General features: G+C 48.5%; 10 protein-coding genes across 10 annotated transcripts; 5 read left to right on the forward strand and 5 right to left on the reverse strand.

Annotated features, from left to right (window-relative positions):
* Window positions 1-40: 40 nt before the first annotated feature.
* On the forward strand, window positions 41-5,446 carry F9C07_2280165 (sorting nexin 3). Its single transcript, XM_071510418.1, has 7 exons — window positions 41-585; window positions 643-1,118; window positions 1,175-2,033; window positions 2,097-2,156; window positions 2,220-2,707; window positions 2,765-3,145; window positions 3,200-5,446. Exons 3-7 carry the CDS (start codon window positions 2,000-2,002, stop codon window positions 4,016-4,018), a joined length of 1,782 nt encoding a protein of 593 aa, XP_071366072.1. The 5' UTR covers window positions 41-585; window positions 643-1,118; window positions 1,175-1,999; the 3' UTR covers window positions 4,019-5,446.
* On the forward strand, window positions 451-1,289 carry F9C07_11146 (class II aldolase/adducin nitrogen terminal domain protein; the record flags this gene model as incomplete). Its single annotated transcript, XM_041289169.1, has 3 exons — window positions 451-585; window positions 643-1,118; window positions 1,175-1,289. 3 exons carry the CDS (start codon window positions 451-453, stop codon window positions 1,287-1,289), a joined length of 726 nt encoding a protein of 241 aa, XP_041140028.1.
* F9C07_11148 (mitochondrial 54S ribosomal protein bL31m) lies at window positions 4,508-4,999 on the reverse strand (the record flags this gene model as incomplete). The annotated part of the gene is made up of 1 exon (XM_041284483.1): window positions 4,508-4,999. The coding sequence occupies one exon, from the start codon at window positions 4,997-4,999 to the stop codon at window positions 4,508-4,510; it is 492 nt and encodes a 163-aa protein (XP_041140026.1).
* On the forward strand, window positions 5,385-6,284 carry F9C07_11149 (flavin reductase like domain-containing protein; the record flags this gene model as incomplete). The annotated part of the gene is made up of 2 exons (XM_041289167.1): window positions 5,385-5,445; window positions 5,506-6,284. 2 exons carry the CDS (start codon window positions 5,385-5,387, stop codon window positions 6,282-6,284), a joined length of 840 nt encoding a protein of 279 aa, XP_041140025.1.
* A 969-nt stretch (window positions 6,285-7,253) lies between these two features.
* F9C07_2250816 (folylpolyglutamate synthase) lies at window positions 7,254-9,329 on the forward strand (the record flags this gene model as incomplete). Its single annotated transcript, XM_071510069.1, has 5 exons — window positions 7,254-7,367; window positions 7,419-7,550; window positions 7,610-8,505; window positions 8,561-8,721; window positions 8,785-9,329. The coding sequence occupies 5 exons, from the start codon at window positions 7,254-7,256 to the stop codon at window positions 9,048-9,050; spliced, it is 1,569 nt and encodes a 522-aa protein (XP_071366073.1). The 3' UTR covers window positions 9,051-9,329.
* Window positions 9,330-9,635: 306 nt separating this feature from the next.
* F9C07_2059726 (uncharacterized protein) lies at window positions 9,636-12,733 on the reverse strand (the record flags this gene model as incomplete). The annotated part of the gene is made up of 2 exons (XM_071508634.1): window positions 9,636-10,948; window positions 11,005-12,733. 2 exons carry the CDS (start codon window positions 12,731-12,733, stop codon window positions 9,636-9,638), a joined length of 3,042 nt encoding a protein of 1,013 aa, XP_071366074.1.
* A 3,778-nt stretch (window positions 12,734-16,511) lies between these two features.
* F9C07_2142051 (thioesterase-like superfamily-domain-containing protein) lies at window positions 16,512-18,275 on the reverse strand. The gene is given in 4 exon segments (XM_071509179.1): window positions 16,512-17,625; window positions 17,690-17,864; window positions 18,070-18,073; window positions 18,084-18,275. The coding sequence occupies 4 exon segments, from the start codon at window positions 18,268-18,270 to the stop codon at window positions 17,269-17,271; spliced, it is 723 nt and encodes a 240-aa protein (XP_071366075.1). The 5' UTR covers window positions 18,271-18,275; the 3' UTR covers window positions 16,512-17,268.
* Window positions 18,276-18,727: 452 nt separating this feature from the next.
* Window positions 18,728-20,019, reverse strand: F9C07_2200262 (uncharacterized protein; the record flags this gene model as incomplete). The annotated part of the gene is made up of 3 exons (XM_071509474.1): window positions 18,728-18,816; window positions 19,050-19,733; window positions 19,785-20,019. 3 exons carry the CDS (start codon window positions 20,017-20,019, stop codon window positions 18,728-18,730), a joined length of 1,008 nt encoding a protein of 335 aa, XP_071366076.1.
* A 1,561-nt stretch (window positions 20,020-21,580) lies between these two features.
* F9C07_2228783 (LYR motif-containing protein 5A) lies at window positions 21,581-21,925 on the forward strand (the record flags this gene model as incomplete). The annotated part of the gene is made up of 3 exons (XM_071509834.1): window positions 21,581-21,626; window positions 21,706-21,849; window positions 21,909-21,925. The coding sequence occupies 3 exons, from the start codon at window positions 21,581-21,583 to the stop codon at window positions 21,923-21,925; spliced, it is 207 nt and encodes a 68-aa protein (XP_071366077.1).
* A 418-nt stretch (window positions 21,926-22,343) lies between these two features.
* Window positions 22,344-23,558, reverse strand: F9C07_11153 (SAM binding motif-containing protein; the record flags this gene model as incomplete). The annotated part of the gene is made up of 1 exon (XM_041284480.1): window positions 22,344-23,558. One exon carries the CDS (start codon window positions 23,556-23,558, stop codon window positions 22,344-22,346), a length of 1,215 nt encoding a protein of 404 aa, XP_041140020.1.
* Between the last annotated feature and the right edge of the window lie 266 nt (window positions 23,559-23,824).

A 23,824-nucleotide genomic window follows, 5' to 3' on the forward strand; every position in this document is an offset into this window, starting at 1 on the left:
CATTCATTCATATTAGTACACTTCTCCCAAACATGCTAGTCACCCAATTCAAATAAGACAATTCAATCCAGTCAATGTAAATTTCAAATGAATATAAATAAATTCTTTTCTATTTTTCCTCTTGTTCCTTTCTTAATCTTCGAAGTAATTGCATACTATCCTTGCAAATACCGATTGCGCGATCTACTTCCCGCTACTAGTTAATTATCCATATCCAGAAAAAAAAAAATGGAGTTCTTCACGTTGCCCCTCTCCCCGCCGACGTTCTTTTCCCCTCCTCACTCACTTTGCAAAACTTCAGACCACACTGGTTTAGGTGTCAACGGCAATTATCTTACCACTCTTACCTGAGGAAAGGGCCCTTTGTTCATTTCTCCTTCTTTGTCTGTCTCTCGCGTCTCCAATCTATCCATCCCGTCCTCTGAACCCCACTTGACCAGTAGGCACGTCATGGCTAAGCAAGTCGAGAACAATAACAATGACCATTTGGTCCAATCTACCGACCCAGAGCACCCCTCCAACTTGATTCCTGAACTCTGTCGCAAATTCTATAACTGGGGATGGGTCACTGGTACTGGTGGTGGTGTAAGTGGTCGATCGTATCGCCCATTGAAATAGTCAATAAAAACTAATCCAGTGTAGACTTCCATCCGACGCGATGACCACATCTTCATTGCGCCTTCTGGTGTGCAGAAGGAATTAATGAAGCCGGAGAACATCTTCGTTCTCCAGTTCCCCACCCCCAAATATCCCCCCTCCGAGCGCAAATATATCCGCAAGCCACTCGACTTGAAGCCATCGGCTTGCACTCCTTTGTTCCTGGCGGCTTTTGAGCGTGGTGCTGGCTGCTGTATCCATACTCACTCCCAATGGGCCGTCTTGGTGACGCTTCTAGTGGAGCGAGAGAAGGGCCCCGGAGGCTACTTTGAGATCAGCAACATTGAACAGATCAAGGGTATCCCTCGCGGCAAGGGTAAGGGCATGCTAGGCTTCTTCGATACTCTGAGAATCCCAATCATTGAGAACACCGCCTTCGAGGAGGATCTCACCGGAAGCTTGGAGAAGGCCATGGAGGAGAACCCCGACACCTGCGCCGTTCTTGTGAGAAGACACGGAATGTGAGTGATAATCAGTCCCTCTTTTGGCGGTTGTGCGAATCTAACATGTAGTGTAGTTACGTCTGGGGAGATAATGTTGCCAAGGCCAAGACCCAGTGTGAAAGCTTGGATTATCTGTTCCAGCTTGCTGTGGAGATGCACAAGCTGGGTATCCCATGGGTTAAGGAATAGATGAGTTATACATGCAAGAGGCTTGATATCCATTGTTGAGGACCTTGGGGGAGTCGTGTCCGAGTCGACTAGGTTGAGAGGCTATATCCTGAGGATACAAAATTATGACGATGATATGATAAGTTGGGTACAGAAACTATATGCATTGAAAGAGCGTTATGAGATTTAAGCCTATACTGGGATATATAATGGAGCCTGGGTTATGCTGCAGCTTATCTCTGTCGAGGAAGTAGGGGGAATATATGAGACAAGGTACATTAGTAGTATGTATGAGAAAACCACAGTTAACTATATTCCAACTAGTAGTAGCTCCCGTTAACTACTAACATAGCTGATTACCTAACACGACTGCATCCCCTTTTGAGGCATTGAATCGTATATCCATACCAACTATGAATTCTAAATTGATGTGTATACCGTATGGAGCTAAAAAGGTGGATTCAGGCATTGACAGAGCGGGGGAGAAGGCAGCCCTAATCCGGCGGGTGACGAAGTTGGCCTTTTCTCAGTCTTGACGGCGCGGATCATCTGTCCAACAAATTAAACTTACTAGTCGCTTCTCCGACTCCATCAACATCAACTGCCTTCCTCTCACGACACCACCTCGAGTTCCCTAGTTTCCGCCCACCGACGATTTCTTGTCGATTTCCAATTAATATTCACGCTCTTCGGTCTTCCCCACCGATTGCAATCCATCCGATCATTCCCTCATGGATCTGGACGCAGGTGACTCCCCGTGGGGCGGTAAGCAGGCAATCACGAACAATACAAGCGCATCATATTCAACATATCTAACCCGAAGTACAGACGTTCCCTCGCAGTCTACCGGCAATCACGGTACGTCAAGACCAGAAACCGAAGATGCTAGTGCGTTCCTTCCAGAACTCAGATCCCTGTAGCAGCCCACCTCCTAACCGCATCATCCCGCAGCCCGGGAGCAATCGTCACAACAAACCACTTCGACCGGTCCTCGTTCTCCCGTACGGCGCGGTCCGCGAGGTATCCGCAAGATAAGTGCACATGCGACAAAATTGGAAGCAGTGGACGATACCCTGGATCCACTAGGCCCGCTCGGGGACAAAGCCGACGAAACTAGTCCTGCAGCGGTCGAGCAAGCACCTGTACCGCCCCAGAAGGAAGCATTTGCTGGGCGCAATGTTCGGCCCACATCATCTGCGTCTCAGACGTCTAGTGGTGCTGGTATGGTCGATTCTGTGAACCTTGAAGAAGACGGTGCGGGCTTTCGGAACCCTCCCCCTGTACAACCACCAAGCGACGCGGACAGCTCGAAAAGACAATCAGAGCCTAGTATTAGTATTGAGAAGGCAGCGAAACCGACTTTTGAGATCACCGTCGGTGACCCACACAAGGTGGGAGATCTAACGAGTAGTCATATTGTTTATCAGGTCCGAACTAAGGTAGACCGTCTGTGCTTACGAGTTTGGACTGCTTTGATATGCTGACGCTGGATTCAGACAACTTCTAAAGCCTATCGCCAGCCTGAGTTTGCCGTCAGCCGCCGATACCGTGACTTTCTTTGGCTTTACAATTCAATGCATAACAACAACCCTGGCGTTGTCGTCCCTCCTCCGCCAGAGAAGCAGGCAGTTGGCCGTTTCGATACTAATTTCGTTGAATCCAGAAGGGCCGCACTGGAGCGCATGCTCAACAAAATTGCCGCGCACCCTATCCTTCAGCATGATGGAGACCTGAAAATTTTCCTCGAAAGCGAAACTTTTAATTTAGACATCAAAAACAAGGAGAATAGGGAGCCGGATCTGGGTCAGAGCAAGGGTATGTTTAGCTCCTTTGGTATCAACGTGGGTGGAGGGTCCAAATTTGTTGAGCATGATGATGTAAGTCCGTCTTGATTAGGTGTTGTGGAGTCGCCAGGTTAACAATCACCTTAGTGGTTCCATGACCGAAAGATTTACCTGGACGCCTTGGAGAATCAGTTGAAGGCCCTGATGAAATCCATTGACACCGTAGTTGCACAACGGAAGGGTCTAGCAGAAGCTGCGGGAGACTTTTCGGCATCCCTCCATGCGCTTGCAGCTGTTGAACTATCCCCCGCCCTCTCATCCCCTCTCGTCGGGCTCTCAGACCTACAATTGCGCATAAAGGAACTCTATGAGCGCCAGGCCCAGCAGGATGTCCTCACTCTCGGCATCACCATCGACGAATATCTCCGTCTGATTGGAAGTGTCAAGACAGCCTTCTCTCAGCGGCAGAAGGCGTTCCACAGCTGGCATGCAGCCGAGTCGGAAATGCAGAAACGCAAGCATACGCAAGAGAAGCTTCTCCGGCAAGGAAAGACACAGCAGGACCGCCTAAATCAAGTCAATGCTGATGTGGCCGATGCGGAACGCAAGGTCCATCAGGCGAGGCTGTTGTTCGAAGATATGGGAAGGCTGATGCGGAATGAGTTGCAGCGTTTTGAAAAGGAAAAGGTAGAGGATTTTAAGTCCGGTGTGGAAACTTTCTTGGAAAGCGCTGTTGAAGCCCAGAAGGAGGTATGTAAACGCAATCTTAATAAACAGGCTTCTTTGGTTACTGATAATTTTGTTTCACAGCTCATCGAACTCTGGGAAACCTTCCTATTGCAACTGGACGCGGGCGAAGAAGGTAACCCCTTCTATGCCCCTGCAGCGGATGCTCCCGCAGAGTCGGCGACAGAGGGAACTACTACTGAAGCTGCCTCAAGCGCGGCGGCCGAGGAAGAAGCATAAGTGCTCACAGATCACCTCTATGACCTTTTATTGCCCTGTACAAAAGGCAGGCCGCCGTCCCCTTTATTACTCATTTGCCATGTTCATCGGTCAACCGACGGATGCCAGTCATTCTTACAATGTGGTGTGGTGCACGACTTGTTTCCTGAATTTATGGCAGTCTCCTTCAATTTTGCAGTCGAATTTACTGCGTTAGCAATGTATCGATACCAGTAACTCGGAATTAATTCGAAATGACTTCTCTCCCTTGATGACCTCGCCTCACTTCTTGAACAATCCTAGGCCGATCAATGATTGGTGATTCACACCTACACAAACCTCACAAGTTACTGAAACTATCAAAAAAGGTAGAGGCTACCTGGAGGCACGAACTCTCAATGCTGGAATCTCAACCAAATGGTATGATGTACTGTACATGAAAGCTTCAAAAGATGTAGACCATAAACGATGAGTAAATTATACAGAAACACTCCATAGTCCCGACGTATCTCAGTTCTTCTTCTTCCCTGATGGCTGCTCTTCCTCCTGACCAAACGAACTGATCAAGTCCAGCAGGTTATCTTCTTCCTCTTCAGCAGCGGCCCTTGCCGCAGCCTCAGCCTCTTTATCCGGCTGCTCAGCCTTCTTGCTTGCTTCGGCCTCAGTAGGGGTATTCGCGTCCCAGCTCCGTCCGAATTTGGCTCTGAATGCTGCTAGTCGACCGGCCTCGTCCTCCTCGACATTCATCAACTTGCTCGATGATGGGTTCCACAGGAGGGAATTGCGCGTGTCACGGGTGGAGCGGTAGACAGGGGCGGGAGACGTTGTACGGTGAGTGAAGGCGCTGCCGTCCGACAGAGTGATGAGCTGAGTGAAGGTGTAGGGACGCTTAGGGCGTCGAAGGAGAGTCGCATGGCGGCATTGCGAACAGATGAAAGTGGTGGAGGTCTGGACTCGGGCAGCGGTGACCGCGCTGCGGCGAAGCGGGATGCTGAGTGTCATTTGGAAGTAGAGGAAAAGATGAATTGAATCGAAACGGACCGTGAGGATAGGGGTCAGGTCGAGCTCCAATCAATCTGGACTGGCTGTTCGGCGGGATTCAGTTTATCGGAGGTCCTCAAGAAATTTGGCGGATCGGACGCCGTTACGTAAGCATCAACGGGATGCCTTTTTCTTTTCCGGGGAATTCTGAGCATTTGTCTCCCTCCAGTTGTCTTGTCGCGCATTTCGCAAGAATGCTCGTCAATTGAAACGGCTTTGGAATAATATTCTCTGGAGGTTCATGATGACTCTGGAGGGACTTCATGGTTTCGCTGTCGGTCTATCTCCTGTTTTGTTACCTGTCGTGCCTTGAGCCCTTGAGCTTATCCGCTCTTCACCCGGCGGAATGAAGCTTCCATACTCACGGCCTGCGGTTTCTGTCAACCGGATTGTGGGCCAAATCAAAGGTTGGGCTTGAATACTCTCTTCCTTCGATGGCTGTTTGCTAATCGCTCTTTACGACCTAGGATTCCCATGTGGCTCTACTAAATATCTCCCTCTCCGAGCACAGCAATGGCACTCTAGCCGAACAATCAGCAGCGCTGAAGCGACGTCTCCAAGTCCACGGCCTCAATCCAGCAGAGAAAATGACACTCCCGATACCGGACATACGACACTCTCCCTATCAGACCAAGTCCGCCTGCTGATGAGACGAGTGCCCTACCCCGTTGCCATCATCACAGCCACAGACCCCCATGAACCTCTCGACAAAGCCTTCCGCGGAATGACCGTTTCGTCATTCAATACCGTAACGCTAAACCCGGAGCCGGCTATATCTTTCAACGTGCGACGGCCATCCGAGACACTAAGCGCGCTTCAGTCATCCAAACGATTCCTCGTCCATCTTCTAGCCCCCGGTCAGACGACAGCGACCCTTGCTCGGGATTTCTCCAAAGGCAACCATAACCTGTCCATCGCAAGCGGGAAGGGCGACTTCGAATTCGTACCGCATACCTCTACATCCCGTGAGGGGGCTCCCACCAGGCCGCTCCCTCTGCTCCGGAGGAAGAAGGCCGCGGATGCACCGGAGGGGGATTCCCTCTCGGATATTCCTTTCGTATTCGAATGCCAACTTCATCCGAAGGAGATCGAAGTTAACGACCACACTATTGTGGTTGGGACCGTTTTAAAGGTCCTCTCGGAGCATTTGACAAGTCCAGAGGCGATTGTTAACGCGCACTCCGTCACCGATCTATGTCTAACATATGCCAATACCCGGTTTTGGGAAATGGGTCACGAGATCTAGACTCGCGGCTGGAGTTAACTCTGTCTGACTTTCAGAACGATACGCTCCCTGCGTGAACGAGGGCAGATGTTCTGGTTTCGAGATGGGCTCAGACTCTATGCTCCGTACGTTTGGGGGCTTATATGAGAACCTTCAGGAATGACGCTTATTTGACCAACTGTATATATAATATTTTCCCCTCATATCAATTCTGTATATTATCATGATACAAGTGAGACCATCACCAATCTCGTTGGTTTTGTTATACCTAAAAGCTACCACTGGCATATAATACGATCAGACACCCCGAACCGATATTCTATTTACCAACAGTAATTTATACACACCTACTCAGTACAAGAAGGTGTCGGCAAATTTCTTTTAGTCAACATAATCCTAATGACGTCATATCTATAATAGCTCAAATATAACGCAAAACCAATATAACATGCATCCGACCTATACTTTAGAACCATTCCGACGTGTGTGCAGGCCCCCCTATTTCACTCGATCCATACCGCTATTTCGGTAGTTGAACTAGCCTTTGGGCCCTCCGATATCTTCGGCAAATCAACCGATTCCGCCGGCACCCACCAGGAACGATCTGCGTTTAACATTTTCACTAGAACTTGGTAGCGTACCATACATAGAGCGCGCCATTCGGAAAGAGCTGGTACGAAAAAACAGTGCTGCGGATGCCGCCACCTTTATGCATGGCTGTTGTACGTTGAAATTGAAATAAATATATGGTATATGGCAGGATGGATCGCACGAAGAAAGGAAATTCCGATGACCTTCGGTGCGCGGGTACCCAAAAGAGTGGATGATCTATGGGGACTTCGATTCAGCTGAGATGTAGATCTGATCGCTTGGGCAGCCTAGCCGGTGGCTGCAGCTGAAAAGGCTGCGGGCTGAAATCACAAGCGCTGAGCTTTGCGTCAGATACATCTAGTACACTATATTAGCTCCTTACTCCTTTTTTTTTCCCCCATGAGACGGACATCTACCTTTCCTGTGCCTTTGCAGTGGCAGACATATTCGGACAGTCTACTTGCAGTTCCATTTCCCGCAATGATAGTAAGAAATGAAAAGCCGAGTTATCATGTGCGTTTTCTTTTCCCCATGGGGTTATAGTGTTTTGCTCACTGCAGAAAGGACGCGGTGGAGAAGTTGAATTCCACACAGTCTGGTTATAAGGCCTTGCTGGAAGGGAAAGGACTGGGACGGAGGACAGGTGTTCCACTCCTAGAGCAGATGCAGCAGTGGGTAAGGCGCGTGGGATACGAGGTAAGTACATACTTCAATCGGTTCCAGTTAGCAAAAGACTTAGACCGCCGCCGCACCAGACCAGTGATTTCGACCGCTTGAACATCGTCCATGTCGCCGGCACCAAAGGCAAAGGTAGCACATGTGCCTTTGTGAATTCAATCCTCCAGTGTTACAATAGATCGATCGGGTTGCCGCGTAAAGTTGGCCTTTATACCTCGCCTCATCTCGTAACGGTTCGTGAGCGAATCCAGATTAATTCGGAGCCAATCTCGGAGGAGAAGTTTACGAAGTACTTCTTTGAAGTCTGGGATGCTTTAGAATCCTCGGCCCTCCGAGAGGGCCTTGATCCAGCGCTCAAACCAAGCTATTTCCGGTTTCTGACCCTGATGTCATTCCATGTCTTTATGAGGGAAGGGGTAGATGCTGCGGTTTATGAGGTTGGTGTTGGAGGTGAAAATGATTCAACGAACGTCATCGTACAGCCTGCTGTTACCGGGATCACTACCCTCGGTCTTGATCATGTAAAACGTCTCGGTGATACCGTTGACAAGATAGCGTGGCATAAAGCTGGGATATTCAAGAACCAGTGCCCTGCTTTCACGGTCGAGCAGGTCCCAGACGCCATGGAAGTTCTCGAACAAAGAGCGAGCGAGAAAGGAGCTGAGCTTGCCACGGTTCATATTGCTCCAGAGCTGCTAGCTGTAGACATCAAGCCAGCTGAAGATTTCCAGAAGAAGAACGCTTCTTTGGCCATCGCGCTCGCTTACACTGCCCTAGAAAAACTCGGAGTCTCTTTCAATAAGGAACAGGGAAATCTTCCCAAACCATTCGTTGAAGGCCTCGAAACAGTTACATGGAAAGGGAGGTGCGAGACAATCAAAAGTGGTCAACTGCATTGGCATCTCGATGGAGCCCACACAGAAGACAGCCTGAAAGTAGCCTGTTCCTGGTTTGGGCGAGTTTCAAAAGAGAAGTCAGTCGCCTCTGTCTCACTTGGAGAGCATATTCTAATCATGATTATCTTCCAGGGAACTTCCTCGCGTGCTCATTTTCAACCAGCAGTCAGCAAGGGACGCTATTTCGCTTCTCAAATGCGTTCACCGTACTGTATATGATGACTTCAGAACAAAATTTCAATACGCCTTGTTCTGCACAAATGTCACTCACAAAGGCCATTTATATAAAGTTGGTTAGTAGCTAATGGTTCGCCCTGTGATGATAGCTCGAGACTGACACAAGATTCGATTGAAAGATCTCGATGACAAGAACACTGATCCAGAGGTGCTTCGAAACCTCACATTACAAAAAGAGCTGGCAGCTACCTGGCATGACCTGGATCCAAGTACAGAAGTAGTAGCACTTTATTCAATTGAAGAAGCCATTGAATATGTGAGGAACATTAGCGGCCACATTGGTGAGACGCGGGCTCTGGTCACTGGAAGCTTCCGTCTCGTTGGTGGCGCTCTGTCGATTCTGGAAGGGGAGGATGTTGCGCATGGAAGAGCCACAGCTAACTAGTAAGATGGTGAGGTGCATATACTGAGAGGTTTAAAGGGGGAAAGAGTATCACTAGAGGGGGGTCACGCCATCTAGAGTTTTGGTCTGCTGATCAAAACCTTGTGGTGCCAAAGGGCAGTTTACTAGTATTGAGGCAACTGAACGTCCGCGGGTTTGCACGAAACAAGTGAGTGCAGAATCGGTTTGCGATAGCCTAGCTCGACTTCAGCGATTCTTGTATATAGAATAATATAACAGTTTCTGGACCTAACTTAATAAAGTCCCCGTGATAAGCAATCATAATTACATACTGCCTGCTTAGGGCAGAATATTCGGTCACAATTGCGCTGAACTACTGTAATAATCTACGTAACACAACGTACGCACGGAATACAAGAGCGGAAATCTACACTGGATACACGATTTTATTGATCACAGGCGAAGTAAAACCAGGGTGAAGCCACAGGGCTAGATACATATAGTATGGCCTAGGAAAACCAAGACGACTTCAGCGCCATGTCGGACGATCAACACAAGCAGAAAGGAGACCACATGTAACTTGGAGTAACGAGCAGCATATTGACTACACTGGAGGTGTTTAACAGCCTAATTGCCTTTTCCAGTTGCAGAGCTGGGACTACCACTGCCGCTACCACTTCCACCACTTCCGCTTCCACTTGCACGGCTGCCTGCCCTCGGGAACGGACTACAGATTGGTCTCAGACCCAAGTTGGGAGCATTGCTCTCGGAACCGGAACTCCTTCTCTTATCGACAACCTTCTCAGACAGATCAAACTGGAAGGGGGGGCGACGGCCCGAATCGAAGAAATCAGAACCATATAGACTGCTGTGGCCCGATCGATTGGAGAAAGACCGGTCACGGTGAATAAAGTCCGATTCGAAGGGGGAAGCGGTGTTGATGAGCGGCGAGGCCGGAAAGTGCTGCAAGTACGACGGCGCCTGCGTTGGACTAGTCGGGCGGGATGACGTGGGACCAATGGGAGACGAAGCATGCTGCAGAGGGCTGGACTTCAAAGGCGGGAAGCTAAGTCCAAGCAATGATCGGTTGCTGGACGCGCTCGTCGTCAAAGCGCCTAGGGACAGGGTGGGTGCCTCGCTGAGGGTGTTGGTACCAGGTAGATTGCCCTCGGGAGTGAGCGGGGCCGAGTCCAAGAGGATCTGTTGTTGCTGCTGCTGCTGGAGAGCTTGCTCGATAGCCACACACTGTTGCCAAAGTTGGTTGGTCCGCAACTGATACTCCTGGACCGACTGGCTAATGCTGGCAAACTGTTCATTGAAATTCGCTTCGAGTTTGGCCTGGTCTTGCTCTCTAGCAAACTGTTCGGCGGCGCGACGCTCTCTCTCGTTGAGTCCCTGTGCGTTAGCAGAGATGATACGCTCATACTGCTCATTAACCCTAGTACGGCGACCTTGAAGACGTTCCCGTCTCTGAATCGTAGAGGTCAAATCGGACTCCAGCTGTGACACCTCACGAGCAGCAGCCGATCGAGCAGTAGCAACATCTTCCTTGGCTGAATTAAAGAGCTCAAGTTCATGTTCGTACTTTGCTTTCTCTGCCGACCATTCTTCAAGTTCCTCCTCTGGAATGTTCTCCAAATTATCTAACTGGACCTCCAAAACAGCGGTAGCTTCTTCCGTTTGCTTTATGTTCCGTTCCAATTGCAAAGAGCGCTGTTTCTGCCGATTTTCATCTGTGCCACTGTGGAGACGATGGTTATAATTGTCCAACTCTTTCCTAATCTTTGAAACGACAAGTTTATGATCGTTCTTGGCCTTTCTCAACCGTGTGCGCTTCTCATTGAGTTTCAGTTCCGCGTTGACGATGGAATTTTTCAGCGTGGTTGTTGGGGACGATGGTCGATAGGATGGCTGCGGCGGAGTAGATACCGAGGAAACTACTGAGACAAGTGTTAGATTACTTAAGTGTTTCCCTGGCCAATGGAGGCTATCTCACCTTGTTCTGCGTCATTTGCGATCGGTGTCTTCACACTCATGACGCAGATCTCTTCCTCCGTGTCACTTCGCAAAAAAGAGCAAGTGTAGGCACAATTGGGTGCGAGGCCAGATATCTCACCACGCCAATGTACTACACTTGAACCTTTGGCTACATCCTGAACTTTGCAAATCGTGACTGTCGCCCAGAGTGCGCCGTTGACGCAAACATAAAAAGGCTCCATGTCTTCGCCCAACCGCCCAGATTCGCAAGAACCGGAAACCCCAGCATCCTCTGAGACGAGATCGCCGGCCGCAAACTTAATAGAGGAGCTATCAACATCGGTAATCCAAACAAGGCCATCATCTAAAGAAACACCCTGAAGATCCTCCTCGGTCATAGTGAGGCCTCGAGCAGTTTTTGATAGGGCCCTGGAATGTTCGTACTCCCGCATAACCGTCACCTTCGTGCTTGCAAGCGCAGCCCAAAACGGTTGGCGATTCCGAACCTGGTTTGCCTGTCTCCTGCGTTTCTTCGCCGAAATCAATCGATCTCTACCATCCTTGTGCGTTGCTGGCGTAATAAGTTGTCCGTCGGCGCCGATATAAGAAGATACACTGGTCCCCGACTCGAACGCAGAATCGATTTGAGTCTGCGAGCCAGCAGATGCCTCGGTATCAACACGTTTTCCAGTTCGAGGAGGAGCCGGTGCCCTATTTTTAGCCATTGAACGCCTAGCCATTGCGGTTCCTGCTTGCGCTAAGATGTGAACCGCAAGTAAACTCCGGATCCAGCTCGGAGAAGATTGCGGTTCAGTGCGCCGGAACTCGGAAGGCAGAAGATGAGAGTATTGCGACAGCAAATCGGGACTGATAACTTTCGCGGACAGAAGGTGACCTAAAACGAAATCCTGTATACCTTTACTTCGAATAAGATGCAAAACAAGAACAATACCAACACAGAGGGTATTAACCCCCCCATTTTTCCCCGACCCTCCTCCGCCTAGGGTTATGGCGACCTGAACATGGGCTAAGTCGAGGGCAAAATTTTGCGCCCACGTCCACATGAAAAGACCCCAGAATAGTAGGAAGAATCCATCCATTGCAATCATCGTACCGAGAGATGGTGTTCCGGCCGGACCCTGAAAGATATCGAAATTGGACGTCAAAGAGCCGGCAGACGCACCGCCTGGGGGCATGAACGTCAGGGAGGCGAACAAGAACTGCACCAGCGTAAGGACCATAGGCGGCAACTGAAGAAGAAAAATCAGAATGGCGATAGTGTCGTACATCGGACAGGATTTGAGGATAGTCGATGCCAGTTGGAGTGGGTTGATTGAGGTATTCGAGCCTGACCTCTTGGAACTCTCCGTACGACGCGACGCCTGGCCGGTAAGGCCACCATTCTGCGGAACCGCCCCATTCGCCTGCCCGTAAGACATGTCCGGGTTGCCCTTAACGTATCCATTCAGATAACCACGTCCGTTGCCATCCGCCTTCGAGCACTCCGTCGTACCGTTGGCCTTGGTTGCCGTCGCTACCGTGGAATTAATTGCCGTATCGCTATTGGAGCGAGACGAGGGCCAGTCGACTTGAGAGGAGGGTCCAGAAATTGGTGCGGAGCTACCGTTGGCATTCCCATTCAGTTGTCCATTCGATTTTTGCTTGTTCACTTTCTTGCCGGAGCCGGCGGCGCCATTCTCCTGCCGATTGCTATGACTCTTCCTAGCCGTAGCCGATGAACGTGGCATGGACAAGGGAGCCTAACACCCAGGTCCGAGTCAGCTTGGCAGATGGTAGCCAAGGACTTGGACCAGGCGGGGAGTAGAGACGAGACAGTATCAGATACACGGGTAAAGAAGGGGAGGAGAGAGAGGGAGGGGAGGCGACGCAGGAAGTGTGCAGGAAAAGGAATGACGGGAGGGGTCTAAAAGCGGTAGAAGAGGAATGGTTGCGGTAAGAAAGGAAAGGAAAGGGAAAGAAAAAAGAGAAGTTGGGATTGAATATGGAGAAGAGAGGGTAAGAAGGCGTGGCGGGGGAGTAAAAAGAGAAGGAAAAATGAATGAGGTTTGGTAGACTTTTGGGTCTGGATAGACGAGGCGGGAAAAAGACGAAACGAAAGGTTGGAACTGATCGTCAGGAAAGAGAATAAGGCAGTAAGGCGACCATAACACCTGTCGCTGCCTCAGGAATCTTCCTTCCCGTCTTCAAAACACACCTAATAGCCCCAGTATGTAAGGTATGTATCCACTACTTGTATGTATCGAAATCCGAGAGGGTCTTACTGTACAATACAGCGCCAACTATCGAATCTGGTTGGTTGCCTTGGTTTATTTTTGGTCTACCCTATATTTCAGATGTTTATGGAACCTCTTAACCAACCATGGAAATCAAACAGCCATGCGGATATCTTTTATTGATTGCTGTTCATGTACCTATCTATAAAGGAAGCAACGTTCGCGAGGAACGTGGTATCGTCGTCGCCTATGCAGTAATCCCTGTTGGACAGCTGTATTTCTAAATTGAATAAGAAGTACTATCTCCATCATCGGTCTCTAGAAATCCTGGTAATAATACCCATGTGGGCTTCTTTTTTTTTTTTTTTTTTGTCAGTGAACGCTCGCTTCATATCCTGTGCATACAGTGATGTGACTAGAATACATACACGGGACAGGATACTGCAACTGCCAGCGGCCATGAAGATCAACCCCGGTCTGCTGCATCAACTTAGGCTGATTCATAGCAACAAAGCTCGGTCCGCAAGTTAACTCAAAGCCGTGGATGAAAACTTTCTAAATCACCACATTGATTTCTCTCATCCAAGCACCGAACCGCATCCGAGGTTCCCAGGCTCCGATGGCACGACGCTCGATTGCTAAGAAGTACCTATTCTTCAATAACAATGGGAACGATCCGAGGGACTTCCTGATCTCAAAACTCATTCTAAACTGTAATTGTGGGTGGCCTCGTAAGCCGGATGCTACGTGTACAGGCTACGGTCATATTGACGCCAATGATATAGCTCGAAAGAGCCCCTTGATCCTTCTGATTGCTTTGTTTAACCCCTCATCTCTCGTACATATTCATAATTCATCACATCTTTATCCACCCAGACTAGGGTGAGGGCATAATTAGCTAGGATAATCTGACGATCTCCTCTTTAATGTGCGGCCTCCTGCGGGGTTGAATATCGTATCATCTGTTGATGGCGGTGGACAGCCTAACGCTAGATAATAAAAGCCTCCAACGGCGTCAGGAAATCACACTTGCGGCTTTGCCGATCAACCAGCCGTCAAGATCTTCAAATACCTAATAGCTATCTTTTCTTTTCTTTTTCTTTTTCTTTTTTTTTTTTTTTTTTCCTTCCAGCGCTCTACGGTAGTGATTTTTTTGTGGGTAGCAATAGCAGTGTACTTCACATGCGGAATGCTCGGCTAACTTACGGTCTCGGTAGGCAAGACGGATGGATCACTCTTGGCCGATGGTATGTGCTAGGGTTGAATCCTAGGGTATAAAGACATACTCGAAGTAATAATAGGAGATATAAAGTACTCTTGGGTATCTTTCGATCTACCCAAACACATTCCCAAATATGCTGTTTCGCAGATATGCAGTAATCTGAACAAAAACGGGAATTCGACATGTGTGATCCTGTGTCACAAGGTTTTGAACATAGTTCCCCAGGTCAAGTACAGAATAAACTTTATTGAATGGCTAGTCGATCATTCCTGATATCTCCATTGGTATTTAACGGCTCTCTCATTCAGTACCACATCTCATCAGGCCAAGAGAGGCTCCCGTCATCGGAGTGAACACAGCGGGGATGGCTGGTGAGATCGTCATCCAGTATACTTAAATCTCTCGAACAATGCCAGTCAATCTCGTTTTGGGTTGCAGAATACTTCATGCCCTAATTGAATACCTATGCTTCCGGTTCTAGCCTAAAAGGTAAAGTAGGATCCTTCGGTAACATCATACACCACCATACAATCGATACCATCGGCAACCCGTTCGGATTTGGCAAAGCTCCACCATCTATAGCGTCATAGCTCTTGGGGACTCCTGTAAGGGTGATCAAGTCTTAAGGATATGATAATGCGCTGTTCATGTCGCAATTTTCCCCCCCGAGTCGTGTGTGGCCTTTCCCCAATTTTTTTTCCTTTGCCTCGTAGGGAGAGTCATGCATGCAGTATGTCAGGTGAAGCATCTTAGGGCAGTCTTGGTATCTATATTATTCGTTGGATTAGGGTGGAATTTTGAGGATGATCGACGTTCTATACCGGAAGGGGATGCTCGTTCTCGTTTCCACCAATAGTCGGTGCGATGGGGCAATCACGCCCCGCAAAGACTAGTACGACCGTCAGATGATACTTACTCATACCGCTCTGATTTTTACAGTACTCATTGACCCGCATTTTGTTGTGTTATTGCGGTGTTGGATATCTGGAAATGAAGAGATGTGATATCTTCCTAGGGAGTCATCTAGTTGAGTTCCTCTTGACAGGTAAATCTACCATCAGCCCAAGGTTAAGTATTTAGACTTGCCGCTCGAGAAAGCATCGGCAAAGACAAGCTACATACCAGGGCTACGTAGGTTCAGCGACTATTTCTGCAACCTCAGGAATACACCCTAGCCCCAGCATTCTTTACGCCCTTATCCGTTGGATTTCATCTCTCTATCATCCACTATTGTATACAGTCATGCAGTCATCCTCCATTCGGGACGCAACCCATAGTATCATGTCCACAACCACTAGTATCTGACAGTCTGTAAAGAGGGTAGTCTCTAACATACAAAAGGGAGCACCTTAGCTACTATCTATTTGATATCTTCGCATTAGCGAAGCAACATGCTTATTGTTAGGCTTATAGGGGCCAGTTTTCCATTTCTGGCCCCAAGCAAACACAAGTATCTGACTAAACGGTCTGTCTTACGGGCTGCAAGTAGATTTATTTGTAGGGGTAATATTAAGCGTCCATGTTTTAGTGGTTTACTTATAATCAAGGAGGAACCTGGGTAGTGACGACATGACGTGAGAAAGAATGACCTGCAAGACGAGGGATATGCTAAATATCACCGATCGTGGGGTTTGTAACAACCCCATATCCTTACTGGAGGGAGGTATACGCATCCTGCCTAGTTGACTATGTATTGCTCAAGTTGTGGAATTTATGCATCAAGCAATAGACTAAGCAATCAATATGAAAGCAATTTAGCAACGTAGCAATGGGGGCCATTGTGGCTACCACACACATATATATAAACCGTAGTGTAAGCTGAGTACCCCAAACTAGTCTCTGACAGCATGATTAGCAAGATAGAGGCACACGTAATACAATGTAAAAGGATAATTCCAAGACATACGGAGTAATAAAATGAAACTGCCACCAGCCACATCAATACAATAATCCAGAGCACCAGAAAACACTACCGCATTCCATACTCGTTTAGAAAACGCCAAGGCCGACAATTGTTTTGACCGGCGGCAGAACTTATTGTTTTGTCTTTTCATCTAGCAACTAGCTTTAGGCCGTCGATCATTTCACAATTTGAGGACCAGGGAACCCTGGCTCAGAATCACGTTTCCAGCATGCACCCCTCTCCAACGCATCCACACTGCAAAAAGTTTGACCCATTGTTCCCAATCGAGTACCACTAATATCATACGATACCAAAATTTGCTTTCAGGCATCATAGCCGGCAATTGACACATGTGTTTCTATATGCTATTAGATAAAATTTCTTCCAATGGGGCCAATCAATGGGCGTCCCTGGGAGGAAAAGGGTCTTTACTCGGCTTGGGCCCGAGCCAAGGGCCGGGGCTGGGCCGAACGCTAGTATTCTAGTATTTTCGATGTTAGAGTTGGGAGCACGTAAAGGGGACTACTAAGTGCATGGTAGATGATTTTGGGGGTGCTGTTTGTACAGAAAAATTTTTTTCCCAGTTCTACGCTAGATTGGTCATACTCCGTATAGGGAGGCTACAGGAGCCCTGAGGTAGAATACCGAGGCCTACTGACTGGGCTACTTGGTGAGCAAGCTTTTTCTTGGCTCGGAAAGAACACCGCCACCTGAAGAAGATAGATTACGGATCTTGTATCGTGGTAATCGTTTCCGATGGATACATGTGGCCTCTCTGTACGTACCATACAATACATAGTGACAATACCTAACATACGCAGGGTCCATGTGTTGCGTACATATATCCTGCTGAAGCATACGCAAGGTACTGTATGGACGCTCAATTAAACATGTGTCCATCTCCACATCAAATCAGGGAGAAATTCATTTCTTCGCGGACCCTGTATCTTCGACGGCGTCCTCGCGATCCCAACTCTCCATTTCCAACGTTCGCACCCTTGCTTCAATATCGAGGATCCGCTGCTGCCAGAATGTCTTTGCTTTCTCTTGAAGCTCCCAGGTGGATTTGAATTGATCCAGCATGAATGGTGGCATCTCGGCCTTCTTCCCTCGCTTATAATCGTATATTACCAGGTCTTCGTGGACGCGGGCAGCTGGCCGTTGCTTTGCTTCTGATATAATTACGGCCTGCAGATGAAATGCGTCTTTGTGTGAATGTGAAGAAGATGGGTCATGTGCTACTTTATGGTAGACAGTGACCTCGTCGGGGTATTTCATGGGCTACAGGGGAGACCCCATCTGTTAGCAAACATGATGTCGTACTTGGGGTTGAGGAGGGTCGCACGAATTTGTAATCGATCTTGATGCTCCTCAAAATGATTCCAATTCCGGTATTTCCGACAATATTCATCCATTCTTTCTTATGAGCCGGATCTATATGCGTGGCAAAGTTGCGAGTCATGTATACCCGTCCAGTTTCGGCGTATCGGACGTAAGTGACATTATTAACATGGCCTATGCAGAATAATTAGACCTAGGAACTGCGACAAAGACGACATTATCGAGGTTCAGCGAGTAGAGCACTTATACATACCCTTGATGAGCAGTCAGCTAAATGTGCCGAATGGGCATAGTTTCGGATATGGGCTCTATCAACTTACCATGGTATCCTGTGGTCCATGCAAAAGTCTTGCATTAGTACCAGTACATTATGCCGAATATAAGGTATATTCGCCCTACCATCTCTCCCCAAGCAACGCTCTGCCGGAACAGGCCCCTCCTTGTCGCATCTGTTAAGTAACCTTCGCTTCCAGCGATCAACTCACGCCAATCTCTCGCAATTTGTTGGAGTACCTCTCCGGCTTCTTGGACTTGTGCCGGCTTCAGGCCAAACATCATGCATCTGCCCAATCTCCTCTTTGTCATGGTAAGCCATCGGGGATCGATCCTGTGGGGTTGGGGCGCGGTGGTTTTTGATGAATCGGCATTTCGTGCTGCGGGGCCTGATGTCGATAGGGCGCGAGTAGAAAGGAACGAGTATTCTGAAGTAAGTGCAGTAAAACACTGCCTCCTGAATGCGTAAATTGGGGTCATTATGGAACAATTGAGCATCGATATGTAGTGGTTGGAGATGCTTTGAGATGCTCCGGCTGTAACTCCGGCTATAGGAGGAGTGGAGTAAGGCTGGGTGGGTCCTCGGCCCCAATAGTATAAGGCAGTGCGGAAGGTATCTCTTGGTTCACGTTTTCGTTTCTCCAACGCCAAATCTAAATTCATGTTGACCTTTGTACGGAGTATATTGCATTGATTTTACATGATAAAACTACGTCACTTCTCAGCTTTGTATTGACACAACCCAATCTGATGCGAAATATATGCTAAATTACTCAGATGGAGCGATGGCCAGACTCTCACCGTCCTCAGAGGAATAAGTAGACCAAAAGAAAAGTAGTGTGGAAATTCCTGGATTTACTGTTATTATTTTCGTTACTTTATCTTGATCTTCATTCATCAAAGCGAGCGACAATAGTTGGAGATGTTTGCAAGACAGTAAAGCAGGACGTCGACCAGCGACCTCCATTCGAAGATGTGATGGGTAGCTGCTCTGGTTTGAACGTGGGCGAACCTCTCAGGCTTAGACCTGGTTTAAAAATGACGACGACGAGACAAACTCCTCCTCACTACGGTCGAGTTCTTGCTCATACCCATCATCACACTCTCCCAGTAGTCGCTGGTACCGTGGGTAGGGTCACTATCCTGAGCATCCTCCGCATCGCACAAGGAACCTTCGTCACCCGCTCCATTGGGACCCGAGACCTGGAAATACTCGCGGTCATTGGAGGAGGCGTCCTTCACCATGTTATCCGCAGCCTCTGGAAGCCATCCGTTGATGAAGTCTCCGTGGCTGCAGTATGAGGAGCCGCAGGCGAGTTCCAAGGGAGGGCTACCGGACCAGCCGTCTGGCAGGATATTCCGCAAGTCGTAGCGGATAGAGAACCGGAGACGAGGGATACGCTTCATACCAATTGGGCAACGATTCTTGCCGTAGCCATCCACCCAATCTGGGTTGGCCGAGTAGGCATACTCTAGAGTGTCTGGGTTGGCACAGTCGGGGAAGAGGAGAAGAGTCTGCAGATGGTACTTGCACGTCTCCGTTGGGAAGGCTGCGTCGTCCTTCTCCTCTCCTGCCTGGCTGTCACAGAACCATTGAATGCCAGCGTTGCCATCCACGCCGTCCTGGGACGTAGCAGTGGCATTGCCCGCCAGAAGTTTCATGTTTTGGGGGATTGCAATCTCGGCACTGTTGACGTCGACATAGTACGCGCTGAATCTGAAGATAGGTACTGCGGTATAATTTGAACCATCGACATGATAGAGGGTTGGAACCCCTATTGCATTCATAAGCTCCAGCATTCACATGCGATACCGAATATACTTACAGTATGTCGAATAATCGTTGGGGTTCTTGGCCGTGGAGCAGCCCTTCTGCAACTCCTCAGATGTTTTAGTGTTCGCAGTGATAGCATCGGAGCCAAAGAAACTATGCATATGGCTGGTGTATTTTCCCGGGACCACCAGGGGATCGATGTTTTTGAACATGAACAACCCAACGTTCGTCACCGTGTAAGCTTGTGCAAATCCCGCCGCCAGGGCAGACAGAACGATAGAGCGCATATTGAAAGAGCGACAAGATGAAAAGAAAGACTGGATGTTAAAGAAAGAATGAATGATGGCGGTTGCACATCATTCCACACTGGTAGACTTCGGGATATTCCATTTTTATAGTATGCAACCTACTTCCCCGTTGCCCAATCGGGTAACTCCTCTTGGAGCTGTTGGGGTCATCATGGGCTGTTGATGGATAACGATTAGGATGGCGCTGCAATTGTCCCCAGTGATAGTCAGGATCCAGCGATATCATGAGGGACAACGGTTAGGGTTTTTCATACATAAACGGCAATGATCACCTTATTGTCATGACGTGTTCTCGGTATTCGTCGTGATAGCTGTTGAGATGGATCTAAGCGAGAGAAGTCAGTGTTTCACATTTGCCGCCGAACGACCAGGTCTGGTTCAAGGGTTCCGCAGTTCTAGGGGCAAATGAATCCTGACTCGGTCGAGATCAATAGCCAAGGTGCTGGTCCTTCGGGATATATTAATTTATCCACTCAAGCGTCAAATATCGGCGGCAAAGGCCTCATTGAGACATTGTTCCCTTCTCTCTTGAATCCCTGTCGCGTGTACCCCTTCCCCTTTCTTTCCTTTGTTTTATAATACTGTTCTGAATTGTGAACGGTATCTTTCCTTTCGCTTCCAGAATCCTTTTCTCCAAAGATAGAGCGGACTTCGCCAACAGCTGTGTGGAGACCCGCAACCAGTCTAGTCTACTTCAGTATATACTCCCGTTCACCGTAGACGAGGTTTTGGAATTCTCGATTTTACTACCAGTTTAAAGGATTGGCTTGCCGTATATGCGGATAACAACTTGAGATATTCAGGAGTCAATGGAAGAGAGTTTTATGTAGGTGAAATTTAGGTTATAGCACAAAAGGTGTGGAATTATTAACCAGTAGGTGTTTCATGGGGGGTTGCAGGTGCAAAGCGAGGCTTTTGAATTTTGAGAACAAGCAGTCTGGTCGTAATGGGCTTTTACGCTCATATTTAATTATACTGTCGTTGTGAAACATAAAAAAAAAGAAGGGGAAAAAAGAAGAAGAATGAAAAAAAAAAAAAAATCGGTAGTAGAAGTGGATATTTCTTCCCCCTGTGGAAAAATATAGTATCATCATATTTTCCTACTACTCCGTACCTACTATGCCATTCGAGACCCCCAGCTTGGCCCTGTGAGCCTGACTGGTCCATGCGACGGAAATTTAATTCAGGGACTGCGGCTCAGGAACTCAACCCCCACACTTCCCCAGCATGCTTCAAGCTTTCATTGAGCAAAGTTTAGGGTTATGTCGACCTGGTAGATAACTTCGTCAGTGGTAATGACCCAAGTAAGCAAAGATGGACTACTACGGAGTAGTACTGGATGAGTCTGCCCGCAGTAAATAATGTTTGGCATTGTTTGCTGCTTTGGTTATCCGTGCTACGACGTCATCGGGTAGTCTCGGCCAAGCAAAGTAAAGCAAACATCAAGTCCCAGCCCGCATCCTTCAACACATCTTCCTCCTGCACAACACCTCTTCATTGCATCTTAAACTTCAATTCCTTCGGACTCAAGTGGGTGACAATGACGAATCCTGAACTTCGCCGGCAAGTAATCAATATCTATAAAGGTTTGTATAGTATTTTCATTTGAGCCTCCCGATTTAATCTACCATGCATGCTGAGTTGTGCTAATCTTGTGAGCGATAGAGTTACTCTTTCTCGGGCGTAACTATCCACTGGGTTATGAATACTTCAGGAATAGACTCCATAAGGCGTTTGCCAGCCAGGCACATCTGACGGATGATGAGCAGATACGGAAGGGCATAGCACGGGCGGATTTCGTGAAGAAAGGTATGTCCATCTAAAAGAGGGTGATAGCTTGAGTGTGGCACTTACCTGCTGGACTATAGAGATTGAGGCACTGTGAGTTTCCTGCATACCCAATGTTTTTTGGCTTCAGCCCTTTCTACAACTTTCAATCGCCATACATCTACGACCTTAGCGATCCTACCAAGTTTACGGCAATAGATTAGCTTTAGAACTCCGGTTTCAGCTCTTTTTCAGTCAATTATCATTATTCATCTATCATGCAATTATCAAGAGAAACATTGACCGTCTCAACTAACGTACAACGACTAGGTACTACTTGAAGCGATATCGCACGTTGAAACAGCGCTATGAAAACAACTAGGGCCAGCAAGGCAATTTGACATCACGCCCTGACTGGAACGAAGGATACATATGGAAAATCAACATAAATGGGGTATCACCAATAGGAAGTGAGCAACGGGCTGCTCTGCTTTTGTGCTTTTTCTTTGCTCGTCCATCCAGAAAACCAGACGCTTCTATGAGTTCTTTGTGCTAGGGTTTTTCTTTTGGCCCCACCAAGCACTCACTTCCAAACATTCGCCGTTTGCAAGGCCCCCTTTCTGGAACACATCGGCCATCATGGCTGTCCACCACCTATCCCATTCATCTCTACTCTTCCCGCTGGCCTCCATGAGGATAGGCTCCATGCCCTCGATCATCTGAATCACGGTCAAAAGAGCTGTGCGCCGGATGGACATTTGATCTGCCGTTAATTGCTTCCGCGCGCCGCCGCTAGAATCCTTGCTTTCTCGTTCCCACCGTAAGTCGCCCAGTGGTATAGCAATCCGGCGGCTATCTACCTTCTCTAAGACGTCCACCTCGGAGTTGAAGGAAAGTCCAATCGTGGAACAAGGTAGTGCAGTGAGTTTGCGACGGTCGAATGCCTTCTCAGCCCAAGAGTTGTAGTCTTGGAGGAATTTGTTCTGCACTCGTGTGAATGGAGTGGCAGGCGAAAATGTGTAGGTTGCGGTCGCATCCGCAATTTCCAGTTCCCTCGATGCTAATTTACGAGCGGGCGCAGGATTAGGGAGCAATGATCGGAATACCGAATCGGAATCCCATATTTCCAGGACGCCGCCCGGTTTGAGAACGCGCAGCGGCTCGCTCAAGCCGGACGCCTGCTGCGCTGGACTGGAGGGGCACATCGACGCATCCTTAATGAAGACGAAGTCGAAATAATCGTCTGGGAAAGGCAAACGAGGCTTCCGTAGATCATGGCGCTTAAATTGCCAATTGACACCCTTTTTGCGCAAGTCAGGGGCCAAGGAAACGAGGTCAATACCATGGAAAGCAACATTGCGAGCGCCACGACGGGCGAAATAGTCATGAGACAAGCTAGACCAGAGACCCGAACCACATGCAATTTCGAGGACACGCTGGGGAGGGCGATCGGCAAAGTATGGGTTGCAGAAAGGGCCTCCGAAAACGCGCAGCAGCATTAGAGAGCGCAGCGTTTGGCGATGAATTTCCGGGAGATCGCATGGTAAAGGGTACAGACTTTCGGGGTCGCGCAAGTACGTGCGTTCGCCCTGACGGATCAGAGGATAGTTCGTGTAGTCAGTCAAGGAATTGAGCGAGGAAGTCGACGTCGCTGCTCTGGTAGGACCGGTTGAGCTTAGGATCGAATGCAGGTCGGAGCCAGAAGCTGCAGCTGGGGCGAACGCCGCCGTGCTGACTGACATCATATCCATTTCTAAAACAAAATCCCTGTTCTCATCGGTCGAGCGTTAAGGTGGATCTGCCAGGGATGGTTTGCATTCTCGTGCACAGCAGGAGTCAGTTAGTGTTCAAAGCATTGTACAATTATTGTTGGAACCGAATATAAGGGCGCTTAGAAATGAGGAAGAGGAAGTCCAAGGAGGGAAAGAAAGAAAAGAATTATGTCAGGACGCAGTCCGACGCAGAGAATGATCCATGGAAGAGAGAAAGAGAGAGATCGAGAATAGAGCGAGAGGGG

Source organism: Aspergillus flavus, chromosome 1 (assembly GCF_009017415.1).
Source record: "Aspergillus flavus chromosome 1, complete sequence".
NCBI lineage: Eukaryota > Fungi > Ascomycota > Eurotiomycetes > Eurotiales > Aspergillaceae > Aspergillus > Aspergillus flavus.